We start from the raw sequence: 15,014 nt of genomic DNA, 5'->3' as shown, positions 1-15,014 counted from the left end.
GCCACAGCACTGACCGAACGTCCAGCTTTGAGATGACATGATAGAGTGCAATTACCGGCTCCGCTAATGGAGATGTGCAACTACAATCAAAGTACGTTCCATTCCAGGACCTTCGCTGACATCTCTGATTACCAAGAGATCCCACGGGGGGAGCGGCCGCGTATGAGGAACGCATGTGCACGTGTGACGCCGCGCATGTACCTTCTCCCACACGTGGGAAAATAATCCATTTCTACCTCCGCAGATGATGATGCTGACAGCGGTGATTACACGCATGAGATAAATGCCCTCGCCCTCCGACGCGCCTCAATCTTCCACTGCATGAGTCAAGATGACCGGAGTGCAGGAGCCGGTGAACCCCCTCGTTGCCCGCGCTTCTTCTCCTTCTTCTCCTCGCAGCGAATTAACATTTCAGCACGGGCATTTTGACTAATGGAAAGAGAGCTGAGGGATAAAATGCCTTCCAGCAGCAGGGGTGGATGCTGATCCCAGGTAAACAACATGGCGGGAACAGAGTGACCCACCTGTTCCCCCGCACCGAGCTCTCTGCTGTCATTTACAAATGGCTAACAGGTGCATTTGCTTGTGTTGCCTCCCGGCTTGGCTCTTTGCCCAGAGCCAGAGGGAAATTCAATAAAGAGGCACACATACGGCTGGATTTGTAATTAGAATAAAGAAAGAATAGTTACTAAATCATACACAATTCCAAGTTTACCACCACACTATTTAAATCTATTCTAAACTTTCAAAGACAGATCTTTTTCTCTTTGTCAAAGGGCAAGGGTGAACGGGAAGAAAATATTACAATATCAACATTCGATTGTCTGACTCTCATGCTACATTTTCTACTTTCCTTTGAAGCAGTACAACTACCTCGGCACATGATATTTTCAGCGTTAATAAATGCAAAACAAGGTGAAAGGTAAACTGAAAATAAATCTTGCAGCTGTGGGAGGGAGAGAAAGGAAGTAAACACGGAGCAAAAGGTGCGCGACCCTGAAAAACGGGACACACAAGCAGCAGACTGCATGTAAATGATCCGTGTGCCGCTGCAAATGATAAAAGTTTGGAGAATTTTTACTCGTGTACTTGCCTGAAAAGCTTTTATTTTTAACAGTGAAATATCAACACTGGCAACACAACAGTGTGTTGATCAATTTATGGCCGACACCAGCGCAAAATGACAGACACACAGCCTTCACGAATCATTGTGTTAAATCCTTGGTCCTCAGCAGGGGGTCTGCCGGCCCCAGGGGGTCCTTGGCGCTACTGCAGGGGGGCCGCCAAAAAAAAAAGAAAAACACATTTTTAATCTCTAAGAATTTTAATGTGTTGAAAACTCACATTAGCATGGATCTAATATATTATTAGGAGAGATAAATCTGTTCAGAAAAACAAAACGTAACGTAACCTAGCGTAACCGTATGCTAAGCCACTTCATGGCACCTATCCAGAAAGGCAAACTACTCAGCGAGCTACATATCATTGAAACTTTTTTGGCCAGAGATCTGTATTATGATTCCAAGTGTACAGGCATTGTCGTGACCCACACTCCACTTCAGAAACCGCGGAAGAAATTGCAGAAGGGGAGGCTAATGCGCTTAACATTAGCCATGCTACAACAGCTGCGAGCTCACCCTAAACGTAAGTGTAGGCTCACTTTGATCTGCTCCATCTCTCTTTCTGCTAAGGGGTCCTTGACCTGAAATACATTTTCCAAAAAATAAAAAAAAAAAAGCCTTAATTAGCTTTGTAACTGAGAATGATGATGATTGATTCTGCTCTCATATCTCTCCATTCCCTGTGAGGCTACAGCCAGAAAATGGTAAGCTTAGTTTAGCACAAAGACAGGAAGCAATGTGCTAGCTAACTTCCCACCGGTCTTGATGCTAAGCTAACGGCAGGTGGCTGTAGCTTCATTCCGGTGGTATCAATTCTTGCGTCTCACTCTTGGAGTGACACTTGTAGTTAATTAAACTTTAGTTAACAGATAGAGCGAGTTTATAACTATTCTGGGTGACGCACCAACCCAGTAACTAGTGCCAATGTGGCTAGAAGCTGTTTACCAACCGCAATTAAACAACAAAAGAAGAAAAAGAAGACGACACGATAAATGAAGATGAAGAAGAAGACTCCATGATGCAATGTGGCTAAATTACGAGAGACTACACGCGAAACATTTCAAACGCGGTAACACATATTAGATGGCATCACCCAGATGCGTCAGTCACCGGCGCAAAGAAAGAATACAAACAACCCAACAGCTTCTCCATGTTCCTTTTTGAGCAGCCTCAGGATGTGAAAGCACACATTACTGAAGTAAGTAGCATTTACATCACTTTTACATCTGCTTTTTTATCAGCCCTGCATACAATCGTAACTTGTCTGTGAGAGTGTATGCTCGCTTAATGCTTGATGCACTACCAAGCAAGGTGAAGCAGCTTTTAGTGGAGCAAGCTTCCTGAATACCAACCAAAGGGAGGCTCTCTGGATTCACACACTGGATGCTTCTGACATCGATTTCACATGTTTCCTGTGATCTGCTGTTTCTGTAAAGGCCTCCCCCTCCTTTTTCACAGCTGTTTTGTGGTATTATATAATATGTTTGAGTTCCTGTTTTGTATTTTCGAAGGCTGTATACCTTTTTGCATATCTGGCTCATGTGAATGCCTCCTACTGACTGCGGCCACTGTATGGGCGGGGCTGCATGGTGTTCATGGAAAATTGAAATGTGAGTTTGTGTAATTACCTCATTAGTGTTGCAAATATTACAAGTCTGAGTTTCATTTATTCTCGAAAAAACTATTATAAAGTGCTACCGAGGAGGGTCACTGCCTAGAAATCTAACTTTACTCTTTTTTGTTAAACTCTGTTTCAGCAACTCCTGAGGAAAAATTTCTAGAATTCCAACCTTCTCCCACCAGCTGCATCTCTCTGCAGTTCACTTCCAGGCAGGGAGCAGTACGGTCAGTTTTATTAGAGGTTGCCTGGTGTAAGAAGGCAGCTCGTTGCTGCTGGAAACAGAGCTTCTGCAAGAAAAGGCGATGCATCAAATGCACTCGAAAACCAAAGTAATGAGCTGAAGAGTTTGGTGTTCAATATCTTATGACTCAAACATTTCAGTTTATTCAACTTTCCAACCGATATTTAAGAGAATATCTCAGCTTATGTGCTGTTTGCCCATCAGTGGAAGAAAAAAAGGAAAAAAAAGGATTTGCCGAGCTCGGGCTTGCACAACATGCATCCAGTGACTCTATCTGTGTTCGCTCTGGGCTTTTTGTCTGTCACCTGCGTCTGACCCCTATCACACCGGAGCGTAGATTATCACCATAGTGATGGACTGGTTGCACCACATTTAAACATGAAGCCTCCGTCTCTTCCTTTCTCTGCAGCTCCTCAAGATCTGACACTTACATGGAAACAAGCTGGGGGGTTTTTTTCAGAAAAAAAAAGAAACACCGTCTCCTCTTTTGTGCATCGTTTGAATCCTTCCTTTTTTGGAATGATGATTCCATACATCCCTTTATGTCCCTACACCATCTCAATATTTTCTCCTGCTCAGTGGCTAAGTAGGACTTCACACGGCACACGTCACAGCTGGGAGCCGCAGGTAGCCCATTTGCATAGATTGTTCAGGAATGGTAATTGAAAGGAGTGCTCTCAGAAATCATGTCAGGAAATCATTTTGTGTTGCTTTGTTGTGAGTATCGCTCTATTCACAGCGGATGAACGGAGGTTTTATTATCCCATTATGGGGCCGATGTCGCAGTGACGCGGCGGCTAGCGCTGACTCTCAATGTGTTTTACGGGGAGGGAGGAACTTTTTAATAGAATCCAGACAATGACGATTATCTGCAGGCGATTCTCTTTCTTGTGAACGAGGTCCCATTAATTGCATTTACAGACTCTGAAATGAAGTATGGCGAATGCTTTAAGTCAACGATTCCCAAACTAATTTGCATGGTAATGAATACATTTCTTTGGGAAAATCTGAAAACGATCCCACATGAGCTCTTTGGAATCGGCGCTCTGAGAGACTTGGAAACAGAAGTCTGGGAATAGGAGGTGAGCGTGAAGCAAGAGTCTAATCAAAGCCATTGTGCGTACATTTCCCGTTGGTTTAAATCTGCCAAGCTGGGGTCTGAAGCCTGTAAAAGGGGCCATTTATAGACGAGAAAGTGTGCCTCCTCACAGAAGCTTAACTGGAGGGTATTGTCTCGCTGTAATAACACTGTGTCCCGGTGAAAACAAATCCCCTTTTGAAAACATGATTGATTTCTAAATGGGTTAAGAACTTTCTGAATTAGATCATAAACAAATACCAGGCTAAAGACGTGGAGGAGAGGAAGTGCTTTTCTCTTTCATTTCCCTGCCATGCTTTGGGCTGTTTGGCCATCTGCTAGCTCATCGTCCATATTCTATCAGGAAAAGCCACCTTGTTGTGTATTAGATCAATCTTAGACAGGCGGGCAGCGGTCTAATCTCTCTTCCGGCCATGGCCTTTCCCTTCTCCTTCTTCTCCCCCCTGCCCTCCCCAATCTCCAATCTGAGAACTTTTTTTTTAACTTCCCTGACCGCTCTCACTCCCTTTCCATGCCATTTTCACAACCAACGATGCCTCTACCCCAACTTTTTCCTCCACACATCACAGACTGCTTCCATCCCATTTCCAGATATCTCCTCCAGCATTTTAGCATCCGTCCTACACCCTTCCTATATTTTAGGTCAAACTTCAGGATAGCGGTCCTGGAGTTTGCCGGCTTATCCGTCTTGGCCCAGTCTACTGCACATTTTACTCTGTTTCTGTCTATCCTAAACCCTTTGACTGCGCCTTTCCCTTCTCCTTCTCCTTCGTCTACCACCATCTCCAATCCGAGCTATCTTTTTAGCTTCCCTGACCACTTTCACTCCCTTTCTATGATGTTTTTTTTCCAAACCCGATGCCTTGTTTCTAGATCAACTCTTCACTCAACACTTCAGATGTTTCCATTTTGTTGCTCCCAGATCTCTCCTACAGCGTTTTAGTATCCCCTGACCTCCACTTTGCACCCTTCCACATTATCTTCCATCTGTTAGACTCCAGGACGGCCCTTTTGGAGGAACTCTCTTCCAAATTGCACTTTAGAACTCACTCCACAGCTTCCTTCCTTCCTTCCTTCCTTCCTTCCAGTCTTTTGCACATTTTGTTCACTTTACACATTTTCTTCCTCTTCAGTTTGTCCTCAACCCTATGACTGAGGAATAGAGAAGAAGCACGAAGGGCAGAATTCAGTATTCTTGGGGAAAAAGCACAAATTGACAGGCCTGATTCCTCGGGGTGGCTTTATGGATTCTTGGCGCGGCATTGAGCAAGAGGCTCGTGCAGCCATGCGAGACCAGCCACTAGAAGGGCTAAATACAAAATAACCCCCGAAAGAGATCCGGGGATATGGGATATGTGTCTGAGCTATCTAACAATCTCAGTCGGCTAGAATAGCAATATACCGTAGACACAGGGGATGAAAGCATGCAGGAGGAATTGATATTTCGGTGGGTATTTCTTGTTTAGGATTGGAACGGTGCGAGATCACTGCAGTTGTGAGCATTATCTTGTGATTTCCTGTTGTAGTGCAGCAAAACCTAACCTTGCCAAGCCCTGACCTGGTCTTGCATTGTGCCAGAACTGGTTGACGGCCAAACAAATGTAAATGCGTGGCAAAAGAGTCTGCCGAGCCGCGCTGTTGAGTGCGGCGCGAGTTGGCATGCTCCCAGCTGACTGAATGAAAACCTGGTTTGATCCAAGGGACAAGCAATGCCACGGAGCCCGTGTGTGTATTAGCTGTGTAATGTTCAGAGGCGGAGGAGAGCACAAGGGAATCGCACCATAATCTACTCGACCATTCACAGTACCTTTCTCGCTCAGTCCATAATACCCCCAAATGGGTTTTACTGCCCGGGCTCAGAGCTAGCCACTGAGCTCTGGAGACAAAGTCCCATTCCGGTGAAAAATGCCCAACTGCGAACAATGCAGCAGGGATGCACACAGAGACACACACACACACACACACAAACAAAGTGTCTACATCTGGCTGGGAAGTAATTAGGGAAGGCTGAGTTGGTGAGCATCGCTTTTGGCATATGAGTCTATAGAACAGAGCCGCTGTTTTTCGCTCAAATTACCTGCCAATGGCTTCACTGTCTCTCAGACAGAAACAATGCACTGGCAGGGATGAGAGAGAATGGGAGACGAGGGGCATGAGTGAGTGATAGTGGGAGCAAGAAGAAGAAGGGATGAAGGGAACCTGTGCGCGTGATACTCAAAGGAGTGATGAGATTAAGCGAGTGGCAGAAAGAAGACCGGAGTGAAGGAGCTCCGCACGCCCTCTGTTTATTCTCCCGTCTTGTAATTACTCAAATGATTAATGACCGCTATCAGGAGTTTTCATAGCTAGAGAGATGAGCTTATAGTTTGTCGGAGCTGCTGTTAAGTCTTGCCTGGATTATTGATATTCCTGTTATGTCCGTCCACAGTTGGCAATCCCGTTCAGACTGTACAGACCACACGTCTGCTAATGGGAGGATGCGCTGTGCATAATGGCAGAGGAGAATAAGCCTGTTTTGGAGCAGCCGACTGTCTGATGTTACTGTTTGTCCCTGAGAAGCCAGTAGAGACTGTTTGTTTCATGCAAAATTGGTTAAATGGAGTGTTGTGGTGAGTCACGGAGCTAAACTGTGCAGTGTGTGCTCTGAAAGTTGGTCATTCAGATGTGGCTCGTAGCTCATGTTCTGTCGGGGTAATTTACTGTCAAAGAACAGGATTTTTATATATATTTTTTTATAGCTGTAAGTTTATCTTAGCTGATACCCTGGCTAGTGGAATGCCATTTGTTCAGCATAGCTCCCAGTTTCCCGTAGAAACAGTCAGCCAAGGAGGGACTGGTCATGAATATTCACTGGCGTTTACCGTCGCCAATAGCAATAAATGTGTTTGAGGCAGCAGCTAGAAAACTGTAGCAACAAGCCCCGCAGGAAAAGTCCTTGAGATTGACTTCATGAGAACTTTTAGATGTTTTTTTGGGGGGAGTTTTTTTGTACAGGTTAAAGCTTCTGCTGGTGTGAGAGATGATTTTTGAGTCTCATCCCCAACTCACTTTCGGATAGCGGCCAACCTGTTCTAGAATACTCAAGCGTTAATATCTGGCGAGTTGGGAAACCAAAAGCATCAGTATTACTACCCTACTATCAGGAGCTTTAAATAAAGAGACAATGAGATTAAATGTGTCAGTCACACACTCTAGGGGTGCTGAAACTTGCCACCTTTGGTATGTTGTAACCTCTGGAAAGGTTACAACACGCTAGCCGACAACCAGCTAACAACATGTATTGCAGCGTGCCGCTGGCAGACATCACGGCAGCCAACTAAGTTGATTGGGTTTTTGCTATGCGAGTGCTTTGACTGAATCCGTTTATCTCAACGAGCAATAGTGTAATATTCAGATAGATCACGATGCATCCGGTGGCCCAGGCAAAACATGGTGGCGCAGTGGTTAGCACTGTTGCCTCCGGGGTTCGAAAACACAGCTTGCGTGCTCTCCCCTTGCTTACCTGGATCTCCTCTGGGTGCGCCCCACTGTCAAAACAGTGGGCTCATTTCTCCGGTCAGTGTCCTTGACGAAAGCGCTGGCTGGGATCTGGACTCGGTCCCTCGGCAGTCGTTGGCGGCTCACTGCTCCTCTGGAATGCAGAGCATCAGTTTCACTGTGTTGTACATCATGTGGTGCTGTAAGTGATACGAGACTTGAGATCGGGATTGTTCTTCTTCTAGAAAGTAGCACCAGGCTAAGCTATCAGCATGCTGAAACCAGCAGCCTGCTTCTCTATGCATGGAGTACACAACGCTTAAAATACATCTCTCTTGTTGTTTTTCTCTTCCATAAGACCTTGATAATCACAAACAAGATTTCCTGGCTTAATTCAAGGAAACTAAAAATGGAGGGTCATTACGTCACCAAATCAGACTGTGGTGTAAGTTGTATTGAAGTCAATGGGAGAAGAACACCAAAACCTTACACATCTACATCTTATGACTCCTTTAATCAACATGTTGTTCATCCCTCGAATTTGCGTTGGAAAGGCTCCCGCTGGCGGCACGATTGCAGTCTCATCAGTGGAAATCAGTCGGCCCTGCCCCGTTTGATCACAATATTATCAGCCCTGTCAATCATCTGGAGGAAACAAATCAGTGGTTAACCTACTTTCAGGAGTGGGTTCTTTAACTTTCTGGAGGTGTGCTCTTTATCAAAAGTTTATACGATGTAGATACGGTGAGTTTTTGTGTGTTTGTCCATGTGAATCCCATAGCCTTCTTTACGGGTGACACCACAGTCTGGCCCCAAAGTGAGATTTCAGTGACATAATGAACCTTCCTTCTGTTTTAGCCTCTATCTGCTTTCAACTCCCCATGGAGCCAACGCAGATCATGCTAAATTTTTTGTGTTACTGTGCCCCTGAATACCTCATTCTCCTCAATTATCAGTAATGTAGTTGTTCCATGTCCTTTTTATTTGTTTGATTGATGTCAGAATGGACAGTAAGTCGTGTTTTCCCATTTTGGCAATGTTTCTATTCACACCCAGATTTAGATTGGATCTGAGTGGAATAATGCAGGAAATTGTAACCTGTGCATGAGAGGAGATAATTGCATTAATAATGCCTCCTGCGTCACACAATTTGGCACAACAGTGGAGCATATTGTTATTGACTGGGCATGGTGTTCATTATTTATTTCCAAATGCCAAAAACACCAGAGTGGGCTTAATCAAACACAGTCACAAAGACGAATTATCACGCTTCCCGCTCAGCCACCGCTTTCACTCAGTGACGCAGGATCCCAGAGAGAGAGAGAGAGAGAATATCGGATTCAGGCATAAATCGCTTGCGCACCCTCCGTACAGCGCGGAGTGAGATCTTCGGGCTGTCAGGTGGCGCCAATTTTTAACCAAACGGCAGTCAAAATGTGATTGATTCGTTCATTCAGCAAGTTGCTCGTTCATTTAATGAATCAACAAGGAGTGGGGGAGGCGGCGCTGAAATTGCCTCTGGCTGTACAACATTTTCACAGAGATCAATCGATTCAGACAATTAGTTGGAGAAGCCTGTTTTTCTCTTCCTTTTTCTCCAGCGCTGATTTTTTTCTTTGGCCTTGGTTTACTGTAACGCAACACTGTCACTTACCTCACCCCTCGCTTGTTTGTTTATATACCGCAGCAGCGGAGGACTTGGGGGTGAAGACTGTCATCCGCATTCCACCATCAGATGCAAGCTTCAGCAAGTTAGCACTGTTAAAGTGACAAGCTTGCATCCGTACTGTGTGTGTGTGTGTGTGTGTGTGTTTGCGCCCCCAGGTGAGGATCCAGCCTCCCTCAATCTGTATATGGACGGCTGACGGGAATCTTCCACCTCGCTTGGCCTTATGAGTGCATCTGCGTGTTTTTTTTTTGTTTTTTTTTAAGTGTTTTCACCCATCAGGGGACATACACATACCTGACAGCATACCTGTGTACTAGTTTTCTGTGGTTGTGTATGTCTGCCTGCCTGTTTGTTTGGCTTTGTGCACGCCTGTCAGGCGGTGGATAGCGTCCGGGTGTGAGGAGGGACACAGGCGAGGCTGACAGCACACGGGGGGGAGATGTTTTTTTGGGGGGGGGGCAAATCTTGCAGATGTGTAAAGCTTCACACTGGCAGAGTGGAGTGAAAGGGCTGGAGCTGTCAGGTGTTTCCTCTTTTTGCCTATCTGTCTTTTTCTGCCCTTCACCACTCCATCTCTAATTTTAGTCTCTGCATCGCTTGTTTTTTTTGTTTTTTTCAGCACGTCACCTTGAGCGCTGCCTTTCCATTTCCGTCTCCTCTCCCAGAAGTGATTGCACATGAAGTATTTCGACAAGTAAAAAAAAAAGGATAGATGATAACTCATCGCCATCCTAATCTGTTCAAATTCTGCTAAAGCGCAGTGTAATAAGGGGTGATGTGAAAATAAGGACTAATAGCTCTCAGCTTTTCAACTGGCGCGTTAGAAAAAAAAAATACCCTGAAATTAAAGCTGGCAGTCTGCAGCAACGCTGTCAATTCACATCCAAAATAATAAGAAAGTGTGTCACTGTCCAAATATTTGAGGAGCTTACTCCGTAAAGCCTTTTTCCAAGCCAGAAACCCACAGCAGGAAGCTAAAGAAAGTCTATATTTCCGTGCCATTACTCTCCTGGGCTGAGCTCACGGGTAGAAAAAGCTCCCCAATCATTACGCCACACTTCTCACTCTGGTCACCAATCACAGGTTGAACCTTTGTGTGAGTGAGCCGCCGGATTCTCGCTACCATCTCATCATCCTCACTTCGAAACTCACTGCCTGTTTCCATGCAATTATTATTTCTCATCATCTCCTCCAGAAGAGAGGGAAAACATAAGCTCCTCGTTCTTCTAATACTTTTCCTTGTCTCTGGTACAACCTATGAGTGATTTATTTCTTCTTTCTGTAAAGGGGCACTATGAGAGTTTTGGAGAATCAATTAAATGTCAGAATTTTAATATTAACAATATTAATGAGGTAATAATATAAACTCAGAAACATGTTTTTTTTTTCACAACTGAATAAACAAACTGTTCTCAGAGGAAAATAATGTCCCCAGAACACAGTTAGAAGCTAGAGAGATGGCAGGGTCCGCCATATACAAAATATAACAGTATGAAATTATGTTGTCCTTTAAGGTATGTTTGTTTCTTCATTTTTTTCTGTTGTTTTGTTTCTTTGGGTATGAAAAATATGTCAACAATCAAAAATTAAATTTCTTCCCAAAACTACATTCAAGAACTAGAAACAAGAAATAACAGTTTTGACATTAGCGGACAGTAACATCTTGTGTTCTGCTGGAGTTAGTATGCTAAACAGCAATGTCATTTTTCATAATACCACTCCAAGCCTCCAAGAGAGATGGCAGATTAACCTGGGGGATGTGTTTTGGTCATTTCTCTAACAAGGGAGATGGCTTGATGATGTGTTTTAACTGCAAAGTCGAAGCTAGCAAGCTCGGCTAATTAGCTTCAACTCAGAAAGTGGAGGCTAATAAGTAAGCTTGCTCATCTTCCATTTTCCAACTTACATTTTTTTTTGTCCGTGGTGTTTGAACACCTGCTGAGTCACTGGCGGCTCTGACTCACAGTGTTGTGCTCGTCCTGCTTTTTTAAAGTGGACAGGGTTTAGCTAGCAGCAGCTGTTAGCTGCTTCATGGGTCGAGCTGGGGATGGCAAGAAATGGAGTCACAAATAAGACGAAATAGAAATGAACGAGGAACTCCTAAAACCAGGGTATTAATTAGCATTTTTTCCAGTTGATAGGTGTTTTGAATGGGTTTTCAGGGAGATGCCTTAAGGGTAAAAAGTGAAAAAAGTGTTGCACTCTCTGGCTCCATATGCGGTTGTCTTTAATCGACGTTTCGACCCTCAGGCCTTTTTAAAGATCAAGATGCCTAATGGGTAACACAAGCCAAAGTACATCAGTAAATACCCCAGCTGTGAACAGTGTTTGTTGTGCTAACAAGTGGCTAAAATTTGTACGGGACCATTTAACGCCATGCGCCGAGCACAGAGACTCATCCTCTCCTTCTAGTGTGTTTTACAGGTGGACTCCAGTGTAAACGTCCCACAGGCATTTTGTTGTTCAGGGTGATGCTGACTCTCTGGTGAGCCGGCAGAGACTATCCCCGCCTCTCTCCATTTCTATGTCTGACTCACAGCGATGAAATGTTCATAACCCCTCCATGACTACTTGTGGCAGCTTAGTTTTCTTCTGCCATCCATCCACTGATGTATTCATGTTCGAATTTGCACACAAAATGGATGGCATTAGAATGACGGGCGTTTTGGCTGAGATAAGTTTTCTTTTCTCTCTCTCGCTCTCTCTGCCTCTGGGCAGCACACCACAGCGGAGTCAGCAACAATGGCAGAGAAACACATTTTTTGGTTGTCAGAATGACTGCTGGAGCAGGTACGCTGTATTTCTAATCAGGGAGCGCTGATTTATGCATAGAAATACGCTGAATGCAAAAGCTAAATCTGAACTTCTTCGCAAGTCTCGGAGAGGGGCCCCCGCCGCATGATTTCGGGTTGCCGGCATTGTAACTACAAATCAGGCTCGGTTTTTCTGAACACCACGAGCAACAAGTTGTTTTATTTGCAGCAGCGGCAGCGGGGTGCGCGGAGCAAGCAGTTCAATTTCCTTAACAAGCTTTCTTGAGGCAGAGACATCTTTGTTGCATTAGAGGGGATTCGACGGCAAAGGTTTACGCCCGAGGTTGAAGGCGGTGCCCCTGGAGATTTACTCACCAGCTTTACAAAAGATGACAGAGCACAGCAAACAGCACTTAACAGCAGCAGTGTGCCGCGGGTGAGAGGAACAGGCAGTGATATGAATCTAAACACAGCTGGGTGTTTGCATTAGCGCCGGGAGCTGGGAGCCGCGCTGTACGCATGCGGCTAGGCGGACTGATAAAGAGAAACGATGATTAGTGATTGGTTTCCCGTGCGGGTAAGCAAGAGGAGTGGAGGCTTTAGGCTCCCTCGATTTGATGGGACCGCCGCGATAAGATAATGAAGAGAAGCGGGGAGACATCTGAATAGAGACCAGCCAGGGCGCCGAGAAGGTGATGAATGGAGGAACAGATGAGAGTGGATCAAGTACAGTATATCAGTTCATCTTGAATGATCTCACAATGATGACACGTTGTTAGGGCAGAGCTGCCCCAAGTGTCACCAGCTGGCGTGCCGTGAGGTTGGATTTCACCCACCAGATATTTTAAAGTAAAAAAAAATTCAAATAAAATGAGTTTAAAAAGGTTAATATAAATGACTGAGCTTTTCCTGAGGTCAAAATGCTCTTTGTGTGGAATCCCTGGTTGTTAATTATTTGTCATTGCCTGGGAGAGAGAGTCTGTAGTGCAGGAGGTCAGTGAAGGAAAACTTTGAATCTGAGTCACACTTTGCATCTAAGTCTGTCCCCTCCAGTGTCTTCAAGTGTCTCCCCATGGTATGCCTTCTGGTTTTTGTTCCTGGCTCTCACCAGCACTGTTTTGAACCTTGCTACCGATTTGTACTTCCCCTTTGGTTGTCACTTTGTTCAAGCCTTTGTGTTGTACTTCTTGGATTCTTTGTTTTCTTTGGATTCTCTTGTTAAAGAAATCTCACTTTTAGTCCCTTACGCTGCCTCCCTAGTCCCCGTCTTGGTATCCGCTTTTGGGTCCAACTTACCAACCGTCTCCTAATGGCAACAAGGTGTTTGCTCTTGACCTGTTACCATTTGTCGTCTCATTTGCCAAATTTGCCAAAGAATACAAACACAGCTTTGCAAATAGGCTAACACCTCGCAAACAAACCAACTGGCCTACAAGCAAGCATTTACACATTTTTGGCCACTCACTGATGGAGGATCTTGGTGTTTCAGTCATGTATCAAACTCCAACAAAAGCTGTTTTGTGTTACTCTCAAATGTCCAGTAGATCCATTTAAGTAAAATATTTAGTCAAAAACACAGTATTCCACGCATAAATGGCAATGAAACTGATCAATTGCCATCCAGAATGCTTTATTTCGGTCAAAAGCTTCAACTATTTGCACATAATTTAACTGCAATACAGGGTTACCTAAGATGGCAGCCAACCTCTGAGCCATTGACTGACACCTCCTTTGACCAGTTCGAAGCTTCCATGCCTGCCCTGTGGCCTGCAACAGCCAGCACGTCATTTCAAGTCAAGATTTCAAATGTAAGGAGCCCAAAACCATGACTGTACTCCAAACGGTTCAACAAAACCTTGGGCTTGACTCGGATAGGCATTTAAAAATGATTGTATACATTTTCTTGCTGACTTGTTCTGTTTGCACTCCAGTTTAATGGAAATGCTAAAAGACACCAGAAATCCCTGTGTTTTTGGCCGTGGACCACTCTCCTTTGTCTCCTTTATTATGAGAGTGTTTGAAAAAGACGTCTCTGCCGGGGTGGGCTGGCCCACCGGTGTGCAGAACCCACAGGTACTTTGCTCGAGCAGCAGGTGGGCATTTCATAATGCACAGTCGCTGCAAGCTGGAGTAAAAAGGGCTGATTTTGTGTGATGGAAAAACAGCATTTGAGATGTCTACTCGAGCCTTTCAATAAGGCCAACATTTAATTTATGACATTTAATGGAGATTTGTAGCACTACACCGGCTGGTGGGAGGACATGGTGCGAGTGGGTGCAGGAGAATCACTCCAATGAGTGTGGGCTGCTATGGTGAAAAATCAAACAGAGGGGATGTGTGCAGCGTTCAAAGCCAGACCTGCGACTTTACTCCAACAGCAAAGACAATGGAGGAGAAGATCAGTGCGTTACTGCACGCTCAGGCGCGTTCAGACAGGTTGTAATTTCGCTGTCGAACTGAATCCTGCAAGAAAAAAGTTAATTTTATTTTTAATGGAACACGAGCGCAGACGTTCACTTCATAGCGGTCAATGACTGGCAACCCACAGAGCATCATCCCCAACCATGTTTTTCAGCCTTGTATACAGCCGCAGCATGCAGCGGTTTTCAGCAATAACACTCTTATAATTGGGTGAGCTTATTTTCAAACCCACCCAAACCGGAACCATGAAGTGTACCACATGTTCACGCACAAAGTCTATATGCACTTATGCCCGTGCCATAGTCATTCTCATAAGGATGAGGGTCATTTATTGTACTTACTGCCAGGCTCTACCTCCTGCTCTTTAGAAAAGTGTTTCACTTCTGTGTGACAGCTTACTCTGAGCATAATGACGAGTCCTGTCGGAAATGGCCCCAGGCATCAAAGCCTGTGAATACTGTCTATGACTCACAGGCTACAGCAACTGCCTTGACACTGTCTGATTTACACATATGCCGACAAATCATGTGTTGAATTCAGACGTGAGGCGCTGTTGTCTTTTTGGGTTAAGAAATGGCAAATGGGACAGTACATGAGAACAGCTGTGTCAGT

The 15,014-nt window shown here is 44.8% G+C and overlaps 1 protein-coding gene across 3 annotated transcripts in view; it reads right to left on the bottom strand.

Annotated features, from left to right (window-relative positions):
• tafa5a (TAFA chemokine like family member 5a) overlaps positions 1-15,014 on the bottom strand; it is a 266,925-nt gene that overhangs the window by 171,910 nt on the left and 80,001 nt on the right. For 2 of the 3 annotated variants that reach the window (XM_037122493.1, XM_037122492.1), the window contains exon 3: positions 7,585-7,713. In XM_037122493.1, the coding sequence (XP_036978388.1) occupies positions 7,585-7,713 (129 nt within the window). Of the gene's footprint in view, positions 1-1,109; positions 1,270-7,584; positions 7,714-15,014 lie in introns of those variants that run through there. The other variant, XM_037122491.1, reaches the window with a different exon arrangement.

Source organism: Acanthopagrus latus, chromosome 14 (genome assembly GCF_904848185.1).
Source record: "Acanthopagrus latus isolate v.2019 chromosome 14, fAcaLat1.1, whole genome shotgun sequence".
Lineage (NCBI taxonomy): Eukaryota > Metazoa > Chordata > Actinopteri > Spariformes > Sparidae > Acanthopagrus > Acanthopagrus latus.
The sequence above is the reverse complement of the archived record's forward strand: the minus strand, read 5'-3'. Positions and strand labels throughout refer to the sequence as shown.